This window comes from Lampris incognitus, chromosome 2 (genome assembly GCF_029633865.1).
Source record: "Lampris incognitus isolate fLamInc1 chromosome 2, fLamInc1.hap2, whole genome shotgun sequence".
Classification (NCBI taxonomy): Eukaryota; Metazoa; Chordata; class Actinopteri; order Lampriformes; family Lampridae; genus Lampris; species Lampris incognitus.
Genome location: NC_079212.1, coordinates 90,916,178 through 90,933,904, shown reverse-complemented (window position 1 = coordinate 90,933,904; position 17,727 = coordinate 90,916,178). Strand labels below are relative to the sequence as shown.

The 17,727-nt window shown below is 49.5% G+C and overlaps 1 protein-coding gene across 1 annotated transcript in view; it reads right to left on the bottom strand.

Annotated features, from left to right (window-relative positions):
- Nucleotides 1-735: 735 nt before the first annotated feature.
- srgap3 (SLIT-ROBO Rho GTPase activating protein 3) overlaps nt 736-17,727 on the bottom strand; it is a 145,680-nt gene continuing 128,688 nt past the window's right edge. Inside the window, exons 13-22 of the mRNA XM_056274890.1 lie at nt 17,579-17,639; nt 16,851-16,928; nt 16,489-16,623; nt 15,215-15,320; nt 12,827-13,054; nt 12,421-12,494; nt 5,358-5,538; nt 4,478-4,627; nt 4,034-4,349; nt 736-1,691 (exon numbers count right to left, since the gene is read on the bottom strand). Of these exons, the coding sequence (XP_056130865.1) occupies nt 1,245-1,691; nt 4,034-4,349; nt 4,478-4,627; nt 5,358-5,538; nt 12,421-12,494; nt 12,827-13,054; nt 15,215-15,320; nt 16,489-16,623; nt 16,851-16,928; nt 17,579-17,639 (1,776 nt within the window). The 3' untranslated portion in view covers nt 736-1,244. The remainder of the gene's footprint in view (nt 1,692-4,033; nt 4,350-4,477; nt 4,628-5,357; nt 5,539-12,420; nt 12,495-12,826; nt 13,055-15,214; nt 15,321-16,488; nt 16,624-16,850; nt 16,929-17,578; nt 17,640-17,727) is intronic.

Genomic DNA, 17,727 nt, shown 5'->3' with positions numbered 1-17,727 from the left:
TCGCAGGGATGCTGGAGCCTATCCCAGCAGTCGTTGGGCGGCAGGCGGGGAGACACCCTGGACAGGCCAGCAGGCCGACACACATTCACACCTAGGGACAATTTAGTACAGCCGAGTCACCTGACCTACATGTTTTTGGACTGTGGGAGGAAACCGCAGCACCCGGAGGAAACCCACGCAGACACGGGGAGAACATACAAACTCCACACGCAGGACGACCCCTAAGGTTGGACTACCCTGGGGCTCGAACCCAGGACCTTCTTGCTGTGAGGCGACCGCGCTAACCACTGTGCCATCTCCAACCCTAGTGTCTGATAATCAGACATGGACCCAACCGAGTATTTTTTCGAGAGATCAGGAAGCGGTGACCATTCTGGTGATCAGAGACATAATGGGAGGTGCGGACAGCGATGAGAACGTTTCTGCCCTTCCTCCTCCACCTCATCAAGGTGACCCACGGACAAGTGACCTCAGCCCTGACAGTTCTTATACAACAGTATGAGACGGGCTGTACCTGGTGGCTGCCGTGTGTCAGTGCAGGTTACTTTCTGCGAGACGTCCCACACTACTACAGCTCCCGCGTACTCGGCAAGCCTCTCTGTGGGTATTTCCATCATTTTCTTGAAACCCTACATGCAGAATTATATAATATTACTATACTGCTGGTCTGCAAAACACCCATTATATTATCATACAGTAAAACAGAAAGCATGACCATTTCAAGTAAGTCTTTATGTACAGCCACGAGAGGCCTGCGGCCCGCACTCTCCTTCTTGTAAACCAAACGTCTGAGCCGGTCCACGGGCGGGGTTTCACGCACACCAGAAGGAGCGGCTGAAACGACGCCCGGAACAACCAGTGCAGGGGGAAAACCCATCCTCAAACTTCACTAAGTATTGCTTGACTTGTGTTCATGGAGTCTCTCGAGGGGAGGAACACGGCCACAAATTATTTAATTTACTTCTGAGGTAAAACAGAACCGATTTTCTTCCAGCTTACTGCTCCTCTTTCACCAGAACATCTCTGGTACAGTCAAGTTTCACGACGGGCCGAGAGCTGGGCTCCCAAACCGCTACGGGTTCTCCGGCTGCCTTGAAACAACGGTAACGCAGGCATGCGAGAGGAGCTTCCTGAATTTATGGGTTTAAGTCGCGCACAAAATAAAGAGTAAAACATCCACACCTGCTCTGACGCTCACTTGGGCAAATGCGAAAACCTCTTCATCGTACCAGGTTCTACTTCTGCTACATGGTGCCGGATTTATCCCCCGCCTCGTTCGCTGGACTGGTATTGGGACCGGCAGCTGCGTTATTATTTGGGAATATCTTCTCGGTGGGGGTAATGGCAGGACTGCCGACCCCTGAGGAGCTGGAGCTGCTGGAGCGGTGCTGGGTGGGCGGCGGGCGCACCGGCCTCATAGGAGGGGGGCGTAGCTGAGCCCCGGCCAAGCGGGCGGAGAGGGCAGGCTTGAAGGTCGTCATCATCTCGGAGGTGGAGCTGCTGCTGCGGCGCATCGCTGCATCCGGGTCGCGGATCATGATGGTGTGCAGCGGGCTGGCAGGCTCGGAGCTGACCGGGTTCTTCATGGGCTCCAGGGTGTCCAGCACGACATCTGGCGCCTGCTTGGCGGTGTTCTGACGCTCCAGTTCGCGTAGCTCATGAAGGGCTGTGGTCATGGTCTTCTCAATGTCCTGGTCAAAGAAAGAAAGATGCTGTCATTTGCAGAGTTTGGTTTGAAAATGAGATCTCTTCTGACTAACTGACTGTTGACACCAAAGTTACTACTGACAGTACCTGATTGCAGCTAAGCGTTGCATTCTGGTATTTATTTATTTATTTGGATTCCCCCCCCCTTTTTCTCCTCAATTGTACTTGGCCAATTACCCCACTCTTCCGAGCCATCCCGGTCTCTGCTCCACCCCCTCTGCTGATCCGGGGAGGGCTGCAGACTACCACATGCCTCCTCCCATACATGTGGAGTCGCCAGCCGCTTCTTTTCACCTGACAGTGAGGAGTTTCACCAAGGGGACATAGCACGTGGGAGGATCACGCTATTCCCCCCAGTTCCCCCTCCCCCCCAAACAGGCGCCCCGACCGACCAGAGGAGATGCTATACCCACATCCGGCTTCCCACCCACAGACACGGCCAGTTGTGTCTGTAGCGACGCCCGACCAAGCCGGAGGCAACACGGGGATTCGATCTGGCGATTCCTGTGCTGATAGGCAAGGGAATAGACCATGTTTTCTGACAGGTTTGTCTACACTGGGAATGTCTGTAAACTCTGGAATAAAACAAGCCCGTATTTTCAGTTACGATGGGTTGAGTCAGACCCCAAATGCTCGTTTTCAATCTGTAACCCAAACTCTTCAAATATTAATGCAAATGAACCTCAAACTTATACGGTCAAATTAATCACAGCTTGAGCATAATTGAGGACTCATGTCACAACTGACGACTGCTGAATTAAGCAAACAGAAGTGATCATTGTTTACCTGGCTGGACCTTCTATCTGGGAGCTACAGCTGTTGGCTAATGAGGAAAAGACACTGGCGCAAAAACGTGCGTACCCATTAACTCGCCATCCAGCTTCATTATTATTCAGGTCCATTGTTATTCAGCTCATTTGCTGGAGGTGTGTCTATCTCGCAACCCCAAGTCTGGCCTTGACATTTACTCTCCCGCCCAGCTGCTGCTATCAGACACGCAGGCATGGCAGGCGCCCACTTCGGCTACCGGCTGTCATTACCCCACACCTCATACGAGGCATGGTAATGACGCCGCAGACTGCTGGGAAATGGGAATAAAATGATGCCAGAGAGTCGAAAAGTGAATAATTCCATTTCTCTTTATCGTTCTTTCATAATACCGTTTCCTCCAGTCTGTCACGCCCGCTGAGCTCCCGCTAGTTGGGATTAAAGGCGAGGCGGAAAAGCGAGTAGTTGTTTTGCGTCTCGTTTCCCCCCACCCCCCTGAAACTGTCACAATATCTAATGAGTTCTGTCTGAAAAGATCACTCTCATTAGCATTAGTGGTTATCACCCTGCCGAGGCCGAAACCACTGATGTACTACTCATTTCCACTCGGGGAGTGTGGAGCATACACTGAGAACACCAACCATCCTTTATTCTCCCGTCGTCAACTTTCAGACCGGCTGTGCAAAGACAACCTGACCCACTGTGTGACTGGTAGACAGGCAGACGGAGACAGGCAGCGAAATGGAGAGACAGCTACACACAGCTAGTTAGATAGGAATCAGGACTCGTGAATCGGGAACATTTATTTGCCATTTTATTCTGTGCACCTGCGCACATGAAATGCAACGAAGTAGCATTTCCCCAGCCGACTAAGGGTTAGGGATGACCGTCGGAACCGCCGGTCTGCATGGGCTAGCAGTTAGCTTAGCCTGCCCCGCTCCCACGTCCTGTCAGACCGCCCTCTGTGTGTTTCCTCCTCGGGCACAGCTCCAGGCAGGGCCATGGTCCCTGGGCCCACCAGACGCAGCAGACCAGGCTCCCCCAGCCGATCCAACGCCAGCTCTCCCGGGAAGACACCTTCGACCCACCTCCCCACACCCCACACGATGACGCCAAAAACACAGTCAAGGCTAGGCGAGACCGCCGCCAGACCGCCCTCGGTGTTATCAGAACTGCTGGTCTAGCAGTTAGCTTAGCCTGCCCCGCTTCTGCATCCTGTCAGACCATACTCAGTGCTTCCTTTTCGGGCGCAGCTACAGGCCGTGGTCCCTGGGCCCACAGGATGCAGCAGACCAAGCTCTCTGAATCGATCCAGTGCCAGCTCTCCCAGTCATCAAACGAAAACACAAACTTAGATGCAGCTGTGAACAAAGACACTGAATGGACGGTACTGGGTGAGGCTGCCGCAAACATGAATTCGCGCCGCCATCTTCCCACACCGGAAGCGGTAAATTCAAAATGAAATAAATAAATCGGTAAACAGCAAGATAAATTCAAAAATTAAAACCAATTTCGGTGTATTTTCTCCAGGCAGTTCCATTGATAGAATGATCCTCACCTCGGCCAGCGCCTCGGCCTCCAGTGACTTGTGGTCCCCCAGGCTACTATGACGGGTGGCCCCTGGCACAGGCCTCAGTGGGTGGCCCTCTGGATACGCCTTCCTGTCTGGGTAATTGATGCTGCCTGCACTGCCGAAGGTACCTAAACGCCTCTTCTCCGGGCTCTCCATACGGCCCTTGCTGATGGACACTTTGTGAGGGCTGCTGGGGCACGCTGCAGCCCGCGGCGGGGTGTCCGCTACCCGAGATGGGCTGTGTGTATCCGGGCCGCTCCGACGTCGTGGAATTGCAGCTCCATCAGATCGTAACCGCACCCTTGGGGGGGGGGGGGTATAGGGATCACATCAGATAGATGCTCAAACTACATGACCACTGCGCAACTTGTAAACAACCAAACGTGGGCGCCACGGTCAATGGCTGTGTGCATTCTTTGTTATCTCTACCTCCCCATGACTCCTCCGAAGGTGTAGTCTGGCGAAGGCTCGCATGGCGACGGGACTTCATTCTTGGATGAACCCTTGTCATCCAACAGCGGCCCGCTGCTCGCTTCACTGTCCGCTTTCTGGCTGAGGTTGTCTGAGAAAGCATCATCCCTAAAACAGGCAGAGAAAATGGTGCCATACATGAGAGAAAATGTACACACATGAAGAACCGACACACTCAGTGTAACTCGTCTACACTGCTAACTGTGAGTCCACCCACCAAAACATGACAAACATGTCATGTGTGATTTTCTACCATACAATGTTCTAACATTTACCAGCGTTTCCTTAAAATCACTGTTAATTACCAGAAAGGAAAGTAACTCATATGTTTCTCAAAAGAATACCCGTTGTAGGGGCTTCTAGGTGGCCTAGCAGTCTAGTCTGTTGCCTACCAACATGGGGATCGGCAGTTCGAATCCCCGTGTCACCTCCAGCTTGGTCAGGCATCCCTACAGACACAATTGGTCGTGACTGCAGGTGGTAAGCTGGATGTGGGTATGTTTCCTGGTCGCTGCACTACTGCCCACTCTGGTCGTTCGGGGGGGGGGGGGGGGGGGAGGGAGGGAGGGAGGGAGGGAGGGAGTTAGCATGACCCTTCCACTTACTAAGTCCCTGGTGAAACGCCTCACTGTCAGGTGAAAAGAAGCGGTTGGCAACTCCACATGTATCGGAGGAGGCATGTGGTAGCCTGCAGCCCTCCCCGGCTCGGCAGAGGGGGTGGAGCAGAGACCGGGATGGCTCGGAAGAGTGGGGTAATTGGCCGGATACAATTGGCGAGAAAAAGAGGGAAAATTCCACACAAAAAAAAAAAAAGTTTGCCTGTTTTGCAGCTACTTACAGGTCTTGTACCACAATGTACTGATGCGGGATCAGACCGTCCACGCCGTTATGGCGGCCCTCCCACCAGTCCTCCGACGCCCGGTGGTACAGAAGCAGAGACGCCCCCTTCTTAAAGGAGACCTCTCTGGGGCTGCGGCCGACGTAGTCGAACTTCGCTATGGCCTCAATCTGCTCGACCTCTGAAGAAGAAAAATAAACGCAGAAAAACGAGTGGTTAGCGTGAACATTGTGGGATTATCATACGGCGACCACCATATTTACAAAGCACACATGGGGTGGTTCCAGAAAACCAACCCCGCGATGGCGATAAGATCTCTTTTGCTACCGTGACCCGATTGAGAAAACACAAGGAGCTCTTGCTTCAATTAAAAAGACCCCCCCCCCCCCGCCATCTCGTGTCTTGTGTAAACACTGAACGAAGGTCTCGGTACACAACATCTGGGCTCCTAATCCGGTGTTGACTCTGAAGCTCCCACGCCATGTGAACCCTCCTGAGGAACGCTCGCCGGGATTCAGGTAACGTCTCAATAACTTCAGATCAGAAATAGAGATCACAACCTGGCAACAGTGCCGGGGAATGTGGGAAATATTAGTACCATGATAATCACAGGGCGTTTCAGACGGTATTGAGATATGTCATGATATGTTTACATACGTGCAAACGCCAAGTTTAAGAATCCAGCTGAGGTTCATCACATTGAACTGTTTGGTACTGTAAAGTATGATATCAAACCAAAACTAGCAGTCACATAACACTCCCTCAAATATAATATTTCACACCTCATTTTGTGATAAATTTTAGGTGATAGATTCCTACTATTAATTTAGACAACAACATTGTGTATCATGATATCACAACATCCAAATTTATTTCATTCATCATCAGCTGCTTCTCCGGGGTCGGGTCGTGGTGGCAGCGAGCCAAGTAGGGCACTCCAGATGTCCCTCTCCCCAGCAACGCCCTCCAGCTCCTCCTGGGAGATCCCAAGGCGTTCCCAGGCCAGATTGGACATGTAGCCCCTCCAGCGAGTTCTGGGTCTACCCCGGGGTCTCCTCCCAGTTGGACGTGCCCGGAAAACCTCCAAAGGAAGGCGCCTAGGAGGCATCCTAATCAGATGCCCGAACCAGGTCAACTGGTTCCTTTCAACCCGAAGGAGCAGCTGCTCTACTCCGAGCTCCCTCCGGATGCCCGAGCTCCTCACCCTATCTGTAAGGCTGAGCCCAGACACCCTACGGAGGAAACTCATTTCAGCCACTGGTATCCGCGATCTCACCCTTTCAGTCACTTCCAAAAGCTCATGACCACAGGTGAGGGTTGGAACGAAGATTGGATGGTAAATTGAGAGCTTTGCCTTCTGGCTCAGCTCCCTCTTCACCATAACGGTCCGGTACAGCATCCGCATTACTGCGGATGCTGCACCAATCCACCTGTCAATCTCCCGTTCCATCCAACTCTCACTCGTAAACAAGACCAATATCCAAATTCAATCCTGATAAATCCATCCATCCATCAATTATCCAAGCCACTTATCCCAATTGGGGTCATGGGATGCTGGAGCCTATCCCAGCAGTCATTGGGCAGCAGGCGGGGAGACACCCCGGACAGGCCGCCAGACCATCACAGGGCCGACACACACACATTCACACCTAGGGACAATTTAGTACGGCCAATTCACCTGACCTACATGTCTTTGTACTGTGGGAGGAAACTGGAGCACCCGGAGGAAACCCATGCAGACATGGGGAGAACATGCAAACTCCACACAGAGGACGACCCGGGACCACCCCCAAGGTTGGACTATCCTGGGGCTCGAACCCAGGACCTTCTTGCTGTGAGGCGACCGCGCTAACCACTGCGCCACCAACACCCATTTCTATTTTGCTAAATTCATTTACTTAAGCAATCTGATGAGGTAAAACAACTTGTATTTCAAAACTTCATCATCAACACAAAAATAAACAGAAATAGTTACACCCGTAGTTCCATAATGACTCATCAGTGATTTGACCCAAAGGTAAAGTCAGGAGTCATTTATATAACACCCAAAGAAACACTTCCTGTGGAAAAGATGAAAAAAAGTGTTCCTGTTCCTGTTAAGTGCAGCACATTAATAGCTTTTCATAAACCTTAAAACAAAAAACAAAAAAATAAAAAATACATGGTGTGTACGCCATGTGTGTCTTCGGACCTGCCCGAAGGGGGCAGTACATTTAACTACACGGTTACTGCTTAAATCGCCTCTACAGATGAAATGTCACAAAGAGAAAGTCTTTTTCATTTTAAGTTCCCCCAAGGGTGAGACAGAACAGTTGGACGAGGAGAAAGGGAGGAGAGAGGTGGGAAAAGGAAGACTGAAGTACAGTTAATAATAATAATAATAATAATAATAATTTTATTTATATAGCACCTTTCTAAAACAATGTTACAAAGTGCTTCTCAAAATAAAGAAAAAAAACAACCCCAGATAAAACCAGACAAGGCAGGAATAAGAGTAAGATCAAATAAGAGTACAATTAAAAACAGTAAAAATAAAAACAAATATCAAACATTTGTAAGACTTTCATAAAAAGAAAAGTTTTAAGACGAGATTTAAAAGAAGCTTAAGACTTGGATGAGGAGAAAGGGAGGAGAGAGGTGGGAAAAGGAAGACTGAAGTACAGTTGGACGAGGAGAAAGGGAGGAGAGGAGGGAAAAGGAAGAAAGACAGAAACAGAATTTAAGCATTTAAACAAAAGGACATGGCTGACATCTTGCACATTTTCGATACCGGAGTCGTGACGGCGAACGCCGCTGTAGAACAGACAGTTTGACCCCCAAGGGGACTCGTACCGAACCAACTACCGGGCCGACAGTCAAACACCGGGGCCCGCCCCACCACTGCCGGGTTCTCCAGGATGAGGGGGAGTGTCTGCGGGGGCCAGCCAGCCTTTGTTCGGCTTTTAAAACAAGAGCCGCGGAGAAGTCGCTGCACTAATTCCTAACACAGCCAGGAGCCAGCGACGGAGCTGCGGAGCTACGCCTGGCCTGGCATCCTGCGGCGCTGCACGTCCCCCGGCCCGCTCTCCGCTGACGGGTGGTGCGGGAGACATTATCTCCTCGTACCGCCGTTGTTTTAGCTCCCCAACTGCGACTGGCCTAGTTATTGCAGTCGGGGCGGCGAGGGGGAGCTGGGAAAACACAGCACAAAAGGGGAAACGTCCCATGGGACCTGTTTACAATCGCTGCAGAACAAAAGGGAGCAAGGCAGGAGGGAGTTGCAGACAGAGCATGAGCGAGCGAGAGAGAGAGAGAGAAAGAGAGAGAGAGGGAGAGAGAGATAAAGGAGCTGGTGTAGCTTGTGTTTTCTTGACATGTCGACGGCACCAATCCGCCGGGCAGCCCTGTGCCGCCATCAGATGCTGCGGTAAATACCCCTCTCGCTCTTAGCACGCGGGGAGAAAGGTCAGCCAACAGCCGAGGCTCTTTCATCCACAGAGCCTTCTAGAAATCACATCACAGATTCCCATCTGAGATACAACACAATACTCTGCCCAGATAAGAACGGGCCTGATGTGATATCATGTGAAGAATCAAATAAACATGTTTCTGAGCTGAGTCACGTTCATTTCTACCGTCCCGACCACAACCGCCGACTTACTGCCATAACGTATATTGCCTCCCAACACAGGGATCGCTGGTTCGAATCCCTGTGTTACCTCCGGCTTGGTCGGGCGTCCCTGCAGACACAACTGGCCGTGTGTCTGCGGGTGGGAAGCCGGATGTGGGTGTGTGTCCTGGTTGCTGCACTAGCGCCTCCTCTGGTCGGTCAGGGCGTTAGTTCGGGGGGGGGGGGGTAGCGTGATCTTCCCACGCACTTCGTCCAACTGGCAAAACTCCTCACATGTATCGTAGGAGGCATGTGATAGTCTGCAGCCCTCCCCGGATCGGCAGAGGGGGTGGAGCAGAGACCAGGATGGCTCGGAAGGGTGGGGTTATATATATATATATATATATATATAGATATCTATATATATATAGATATATAGATATATATATATACAGTGCATCCGGAAAGTATTCACACCCCTTCACTTTCCCCACATTTTGTTATGTTACAGCCTTATTCTAAAATGGATTAAATTCCTTTTTTTTCTCATCAATCTCCACACAATACCCCATAATGACAAAGCGAAAAAGGTTTTGTAGAAATGTTTGCAAATTTATTAAAAATAAAAAACTGAAATATTGCATGTACATAAGTATTCACACCCTTTACTCAGTACTTGGTTGAGGCACCCTTGGCAGCGATTACAGCCTCAAGTCTTCTTGGGTATGAAGCTACAAGCTTGGCACACCTATATTTGGGGTATTTCTCCCATTCTCCTCTGCGGATCCTCTCGAGCTCTGTAAGGTTAGATGGGGAGCGTCGCTGCACAGCTATTTTCAGGTCTTTCCAGAGGTGTTCAATGGGGTTCAAGTCTGGGCTCTGGCTGGGCCACTCAAGGACATTCACAGACTTGTCCCGAAGCCACTCCTTCGTTGTCTTGGCTGTGTGCTTAGGGTCGTTGTCATGTTGAAAGGTAAACCTTCACCCCAGTCTGAGGTCCTGAGCGCTCTGGAGCAGGTTTTCATCAAGGATCTCTCTGTACTTTGCTCCATTCATCTTTCCCTTGATCCTGACTAGTCTCCCAGTTCCTGCCGCTGAAAAACATCCCCACAGCATGATGCTGCCACCACCATGCTTCACTGTAGGGATGGTATTAGCAAGGTGATGAGAGGTGCCTGGTTTCCTCCAGACGTGACGTTTGGCATGCAGGCCAAAGAGTTCAATCTTGGTTTCATCAGACCAGAGAATCTTGTTTCTCATGGTCTGAGAGTCCTTTAGGTGCTTTCTGGCAAACTCCAAGCAGGCTGTCATGTGCCTTTTACTGAGCAGAGGCTTCCGTCTGGCCACTCTACCATAAAGGCCTGATTGGTGGAGTGCTGCAGAGATGGTTGGCCTTCTGGAAGGTTCTCCCATCTCCACAGAGGAACACTGGAGCTCTGTCAGAGTGACCATCGGATTTTTGGTCACCTCCCTGGCCAAGGCCCTTCTCCCCCAACTGCTCAGTTTAGCTGGGCGGCCAGCTCTAGGAAGAGTCCTGGTGGATCCAAACTTCTTCCATTTACGAATGATGGAGACCACTGTGCTCTTCGGGACCTTCAAAGCTGTAGACATTTTTTTGTACCCTTCCCCAAATCTGTGCCTCGATACAGTCCTGTCTCAGAGGTCCACAGACAATTCCTTTGACTTCATGGCTTGGTTTCTGCTCTGACATGCACTGTCAACAGTGGGACCTTATATAGACATGTGTGTGCCTTTCCAAATCATGTCCAATCAATTGAATTTACTACAGGTGGACTCCAATCAAGATGTAGAAACATCTCAAGGATGATCAGTGGAAACAGGATGAACCTGGGCTCAATTTTAAGTGTCATAGCAAAGGGTGTGAATACTTACGTACATGCAATATTTCAGTTTTTTATTTTTAATAAATTTGCAAACATTTCTACAAAACCTTTTTCGCTTTGTCATTATGGGGTATTGTGTGGAGATTGATGAGAAAAAAAAGGAATTTAATTCATTTTGGAATAAGGCTGTAACATAACAAAATGTGGGGAAAGTGAAGGGGTGTGAATACTTTCCGGATGCACTGTATATATACATACACACACACACACACACACACACACACACACACACATACATACATACATACACTACCGTTCAAAAGTTTGGGATCACCCAAACAATTTCGTGTTTTCCATGAAAAGTCACACTTATTCACCACCATATGTTGTGAAATGAATAGAAAATAGAGTCAAGACATTGACAGGCTCTAACAGGTACTATTTAATGAAGATGCCAGTTGGGGACCTGTGAGGCGTCTGTTTCTCAAACTAGAGACTCTAATGCACTTATCTTCTTGCTCAGTTGTGCAACGCGGCCTCCCACTTCTTTTTCTACTCTGGTTAGAGCCTGTTTGTGCTGTCCTCTGAAGGGAGTAGTACACACCGGTGTAGGAAATCTTCAATTTCTTAGCAATTTCTCGCATGGAATAGCCTTCATTTCTAAGAACAAGAATAGACTGTCGAGTTTCAGATGAAAGTTCTCTTTTTCTGGCCATTTTGAGCGTTTAATTGACCCCACAAATGTGATGCTCCAGAAACTCAATCTGCTCAAAGAAGTGCCCATCCAACCAATCCAACTTGTGGGAGCTGCTTCTGGAAGCGTGGGGTGCAATTTCTCCAGATTACCTCAACAAATTAACAGCTAGAATGCCAAAGGTCTGCAATGCTGTAATTGCTGCAAATGGAGGATTCTTTGACGAAAGCAAAGTTTGATGTAAAAAAGATCTTATTTCAAATACAAATCATTATTTCTAACCTTGTCAATGTCTTGACTCTATTTTCTATTCATTTCACAACATATGGTGGTGAATAAGTGTGACTTTTCATGGAAAACACAAAATTTTTTGGGTGATCCCAAACTTTTGAACGGTAGTGTATATATATACATACATACACACACGCACACACACAGATATACACATATACATATGTACATATACATACATGTTATATATACATACATACATACACACACACACACACACACACAAACATAGAGAGAGAGAGAGAGAGAGAGAGAGAGAGAGAGAGAGAGAGAGAGAGAGAGAGAGAGTCTTCACCTCATAAACCAAAGGGCTTAGTGGCTTATTGCAGTATGTGCTGTACAATTCTTTTCACAGGTCAGTTTACAGTGATCACTACGGGTTATTTCACTGAACTTGATTATTCCTGTGCAGCCTGACACAGGGACGGAGCTGCCGTTCATGTGGGCACAGCCAGCAGCTGCTGACGTCTCCCCAGCTCCTGGTCTGTGGGAGAAAACCTCCAGCAGAAACAATGACACACTTTCCACGGGAAGAAAAAGTGCTGTCACGACGGAAAGCCCTCCGCAAAACCCAAACGACAAAACAGATAAACAACCACAAGGACAAACGCCAGAGGAGGAAAAAGAAGAAGTTGCAACGCTGACCTTCATCACTGGTATGTGGTTCGGTTCCATTGTCGGCCTCGTCAATGGTTCCAGGTTCACTGTGGGGGCTGTCGCTGCAGGACGGACGGGGAGGCAGGGAAATAAGACATTATGCCACAAGAGTCAAGTCAAGGGACAGAACAATACTGCTAATACATGGCATGAACAATTTAATCCCAAAATCTTCTCTAAATGAGTCACATTTGTAATTTTATCATACAAGAGATGGGCCAGTTTACTCAGGAAGCAGTAACTGGACCTGCACAACACAATTCTAGTATTGCAAGTGCAGGGTAAAACCCCACTGACAATAAATTCAGATAGAAATGAACACATAAAATCTGTCAAAAGCCTGATATTCAAACGTTTTATATGTGTTTGACCCTCTCGTCTAGCCAGCACTGACCAGTACTCCTCTCCTCCGGCCATGCACTTTTCGTACACTGGGCCATCCAGTTCCCGGTGACTGGGAAAGATGACCTCATTGTGGATGATGATGGTCTTGATGACTTCATTAACGTGAGCCTGGCAGGCCACAGGGTCCTGGCCGTCTGGGATCGGCATCAGGGTTGGGCCGAAACAGATCGCGAGGTTGAAGGGGTCCATCATGTTCTCGTCGCTGTACTGGGACAGGCTGGGGGAAAGACAGCTGAGAGTAATCTACTATGCATTCATCTCCCATGGGCAGGGCAGATTAGATGACCAAACAATCTTCTTTTTTTTGGGGGGGGGGGGCATGAGACCTGGAGCTTGCCAAGCTCAACCACAGCCTTCGGATGTTTGCCGATGAGAAGATCCAGTGGCCTAAATGGGATTTAAGCACCTAAAAGGGTCACTAAGTGCTATTACCAGTTCCTGCTCATGATTTTTAATTTAATCGTACTTGGCCAATTACCCCGCTTTTCCGAGCCATCCCGGTCGCTGCTCCACCCCCTCTGCCGATTCGAGGAGGGCTGCAGACTACCACATGCCTCCTACCATACATGTGGAGTCTCCACCCACTTCTTTTCACCTGACAGTGAGGAGTTTCGCCAGGGGGGATGTAGCGAGTGGGAGGATCACGCTATTCCTCCCAGTTCCCACCTCCCCTCTGAACAGGCACCCCGACCAACCAGAGGAGGCGCTAGTGCAGCAACCAGGACACACACTGACATCCGGCTTCCCACCCGCAGACACGGCCAATTGTGTCTGTAGGGATGCCTGACCAAGCCAGAGGTAACATGGGGATTCGAACCGCCGATCCCCGTGTTGGTAGGCAACAGAATAGACTGCTACACTACCCGGACCCCCCCACTCATGATTATTTTTATTCAGTGTCACTAAACATACATGTACAATGTGACTTTTATCACATGCCTTACTTAAGAAATGTAAATCCCATAATCCATCCATCCACTATCTGACCCGCTTATCCTGCTCTCAGGGCTGCGGGGACGCTGGAGCCTATCCCAGCAGTTCTTGGCGGGCAGGCGGGGAGACACCCTGGACAGGCCGCCAGGCCATCACAGGGCCCCTCTACACACACACACAGACAGACAGACACACACACACACACACGCACATTCATACCTAGGGACAATTTAGTACGGCTGATAACCTGACCTACATGTCTTTGGACTATGGGAGGAAACCGGAGCCGCCGGAGGAAACCCACGCAGACACAGGGAGAACATGCAAACTCCACACAGAGGATGACCCGGGATCACCCCCAAGGTTGGACTACCCCGGGGCTCGAACCCAGAACATTCTTGCTTTGAGGCAACCTCGCTAACCGTTGCGCCACCATGCCACCCAGGAAATATGTTGCTCTCTGTAACTTATGCCGGTGTGATTTTTCAACAGATACTTCATGGAAGCTGGGCGGCACAGTGGTTTGATATCTGCTCACAGAAGGAAGGTTCTGACTTTGAACCACTCCATACAGAGGACGACCCCCAATGTTGGACTATTCCAGGGCTCGAACCCAGAACCTTCCTGCTGTGAAGTGGCCGCGTTAACCGCTGCGCCACCGTGCCGCCCTAAATCCCATAATCTGAAATTTAATTGCCATGTAACTAAAGCACCTAGGTAACTAAAGTACTTAAGTAACTAAAGTCCCACTTTGATTGATGACGTGTTTCCTTGTACATCTTAAACTGGACAAATCTCTGAAAGCACTGGGATTAGCTAACTGCAAAACCAAACTGACCGATCCAGCACAATTCAGGTTTTTTTGCGTCAGATAAATCACTACACATCTCCATCTGCTCTAAAAGACCCGTCCCGTGAAGAGAGGCCAAACTAGATCAGCAAAGCTACAGCTGGAAAAAGATCCGGCAACCGAGGGGACATAAAACAGTGCAGAGAAGAACATGGGATGTAACATAAAATGTCTTTGTTTTGCAGGGGAAACATAGTAAAGAGAGGATTTACAACGGCCTGTTAGGCGGGACAGGTATATTACTTCAGAGAGGAATGAGTTCCCGAGTACATAGCATTAAATAACCTCCAAAGCACTGCAGACAGACTCCACAATAAATAAGAAATAATCAGTGCGGGTTTTACTTGAGATATATATATATATATATCTACGGAAACTGTCTTTCCATCTGACTGCAGCTGCATAGGAAGTGGCTGATTTACAGCCCCAGCAGCGCTTTTTTCTTGAGACTCTGAAAAATACATTATCCCCAGCGGGCGAGATTACGTTACATAACATCTTTTGTGCCCAGCGACTAATAATAAAGGCCTTCATTATGCAGCCACCCCGCGTTACCGCGGCGTGTGACAAGCTGTCAGTCAACATGATACTCACTGGTTGAGGAAAGCGAAAAGGTATCTCATGACAACGATGACGGTGCGTGGAAGGGTCACGATAATCTGCTGGACATGATGTGCTCGCTCGGCTCCCGAGTCCAGCTCTGAAACACAGACGGGGGCAGGCGTTGTGTCACTTCTCCACAAGTCAGTCGCCATAACGGCTGAAAACTAAAGCTGGGACATTTAGCAGAGGGACATGACACGAGTAACACCCCTGTTCTTCAGACTCAGAATCACTTTATCGTTTCATTTCATGCACTTGTGCACATGAAATGAAAGGAAACATCACTTCCCCGAGCCCACAGCAATGTAACACAAAGACAAAAACATGTCCAAAAACTACAAGAACTTACATATCCAAACTAACACATATATCTAAAAAAAAATCACTGTCCAGGAGAACGAACGCCAACCAGGATGACTGTCAGAACTGCCGGTCTGCATGGGCTAGCAGTTAGCTTAGCCTACCCCGCTCCTGCGTCCTGTCAGACCACCCTCTGTGTTTCCTCTTCAGGTGCAGGTCCATTCAGGGCCGTGGTCCTTGGGACTACAGCACACAGCAGACCAAGCTCTCCCAGCCGATCCAGCGCCAGCTCTCCCAGCCATCAAACGAAGACAACAAACATAGACGCAGACGGGGACAAAGACACTGCATGGACAGTACTGGGTGAGGCCGCCGCAAATGTGAATTTGCCCCGCCATCTTCCCACACCTTAAGCGGCACCTTATAAGACATAATCATCAAGTCCCCATCATGGAAATGTCAGTCAAGGTGATACGGTGCAGAATGCATTTGACACATGAGGGCCGAACACCCTTTCATGACACTTAAATCGATGCTCCCCTGCTTTTCACCGCACCCGACGGCATCCGGAGCGACTGAGGCATTCGGAAGAAAGGGGAAAGGTTTCTGGGTTGCCACAATGTGAGCTGAAAGTGGAAGAAGAGGAAGCGTGGCCCACATGCTTCTCTTCCTCTTGGCTTTCTGTGAAACACCAGTCAGAATCCTGGTGTTAAGATTGTTTCCATGTGCGTTTAAACTTGCGTGCCTCCCTCGGCGCTTTCCAGTGAGGCACTGCCAGCTTCTCAAAAGACTGGAAAAGGACGTACGTCTGTCCTCTCCGTACGATTCAACCAGGCCCATCCATCAGCAGCTTATGGAACAATCAGTCTGTAGCTGTACTAATAAACACCACTACTCAGACAGCATCAGCTGGACCTGCCCCGGCGCTGAACGCTGCTTATGGGTAGTTGTACTACGTCACTCACTGATGGTGGAGATGAGGTCCAGAAAGCGTTCCTTGGGGAAGAGCGGGTTCTCCAGACCCCTGAAGTAAAGCTTCAGGACCCCGGCCACAGAGTTGATGTCATGTTCATTCTGGTCATCGATCAAGGGATCTTCACCTGGTGGGGGGGGACGAAACAAAGCAAATACTGAACAATAAAGTCACTTGCCACGGTGAAGTAAATCGCGGGTGATGCACGTTAAGTGTTCACGGGTATTAATCACACGAGGCGAGGAACAGGGGAGATGCTTGGTGCGTTTATTACTTTGAGAGTAATTCCCAACGCAAGAGGGAAAATGTGAAGCCATTCGCCATTAAGCTGCCGCATGCCAAACGGTGACTCACCTCTCTCAAACGAGTTTTTAATGTCGTTGACCTCCACCTGAGATCCAGGCACCCGGAATATTCCTTGCTGTTGCAGACCTAAAAAAAAAAGAAAAAGAAAAAAAGAAAAATTCATAAACACCATCCAGAATTTCGGAGATTCGGAGTCAGGCCACCATTATCTCCACGCCCACACCAGTGACATGAAAGCCCAGCAAAAGCACACAACAGAGAGCAGGAAATGTAATCTGGTCGTAAAGGGGGATGCTTTTTCCAGGCCGGGGCCCCCGAGTGGCTGCAGCAGATGGTTTCAGTTAGAGGGCTCCTAATCAGTTTTCTGTGGTTTCATTAGGTCCAGATCCAGGAGAAAAGCCTGCAGGCTCCGAGCTGCGGCACCGGTCTGAAGACAGATGTGAAGGTAGACAGGAGACAGGGAGGAGGTGTGTGTGTGTGTGTGTGGGGGGGGGGGGGTTATCTTCCTAAACAAAGACCAATGGGACTTTATGTGTGATGCAAAGTTATCTCCCCTTCCATCATCAGATGCTGGCCCACAGCCCCGGGCAGTGTTTTAAAGCAGAGTAAGTCTGGACTCAGGCCTGTGGTGGTTTATGGAGATAGGCGACCCGTTCCTAGAGCTGCTATCACTTCTCATCAAGCTGGACAAGCTCACTACAGAGGCCTTCGCTGTCTCTCCCTCCATCTGGTTTCATCTAGCCAGGTGCTGGTAGAGGACATGACGCGAGACCTACCGTAGAGATTGATGTATCGGATGCAGCTCTCCACAACCAGCGGAATTGGTTGACCCGAGTCCTGAAAAATCAATAATCATGAAATAAGGATGAGGCATAAAACAGAAGAGCAGTGAATAAGCAGTACACACAATGCAAAGTCTTGTTGT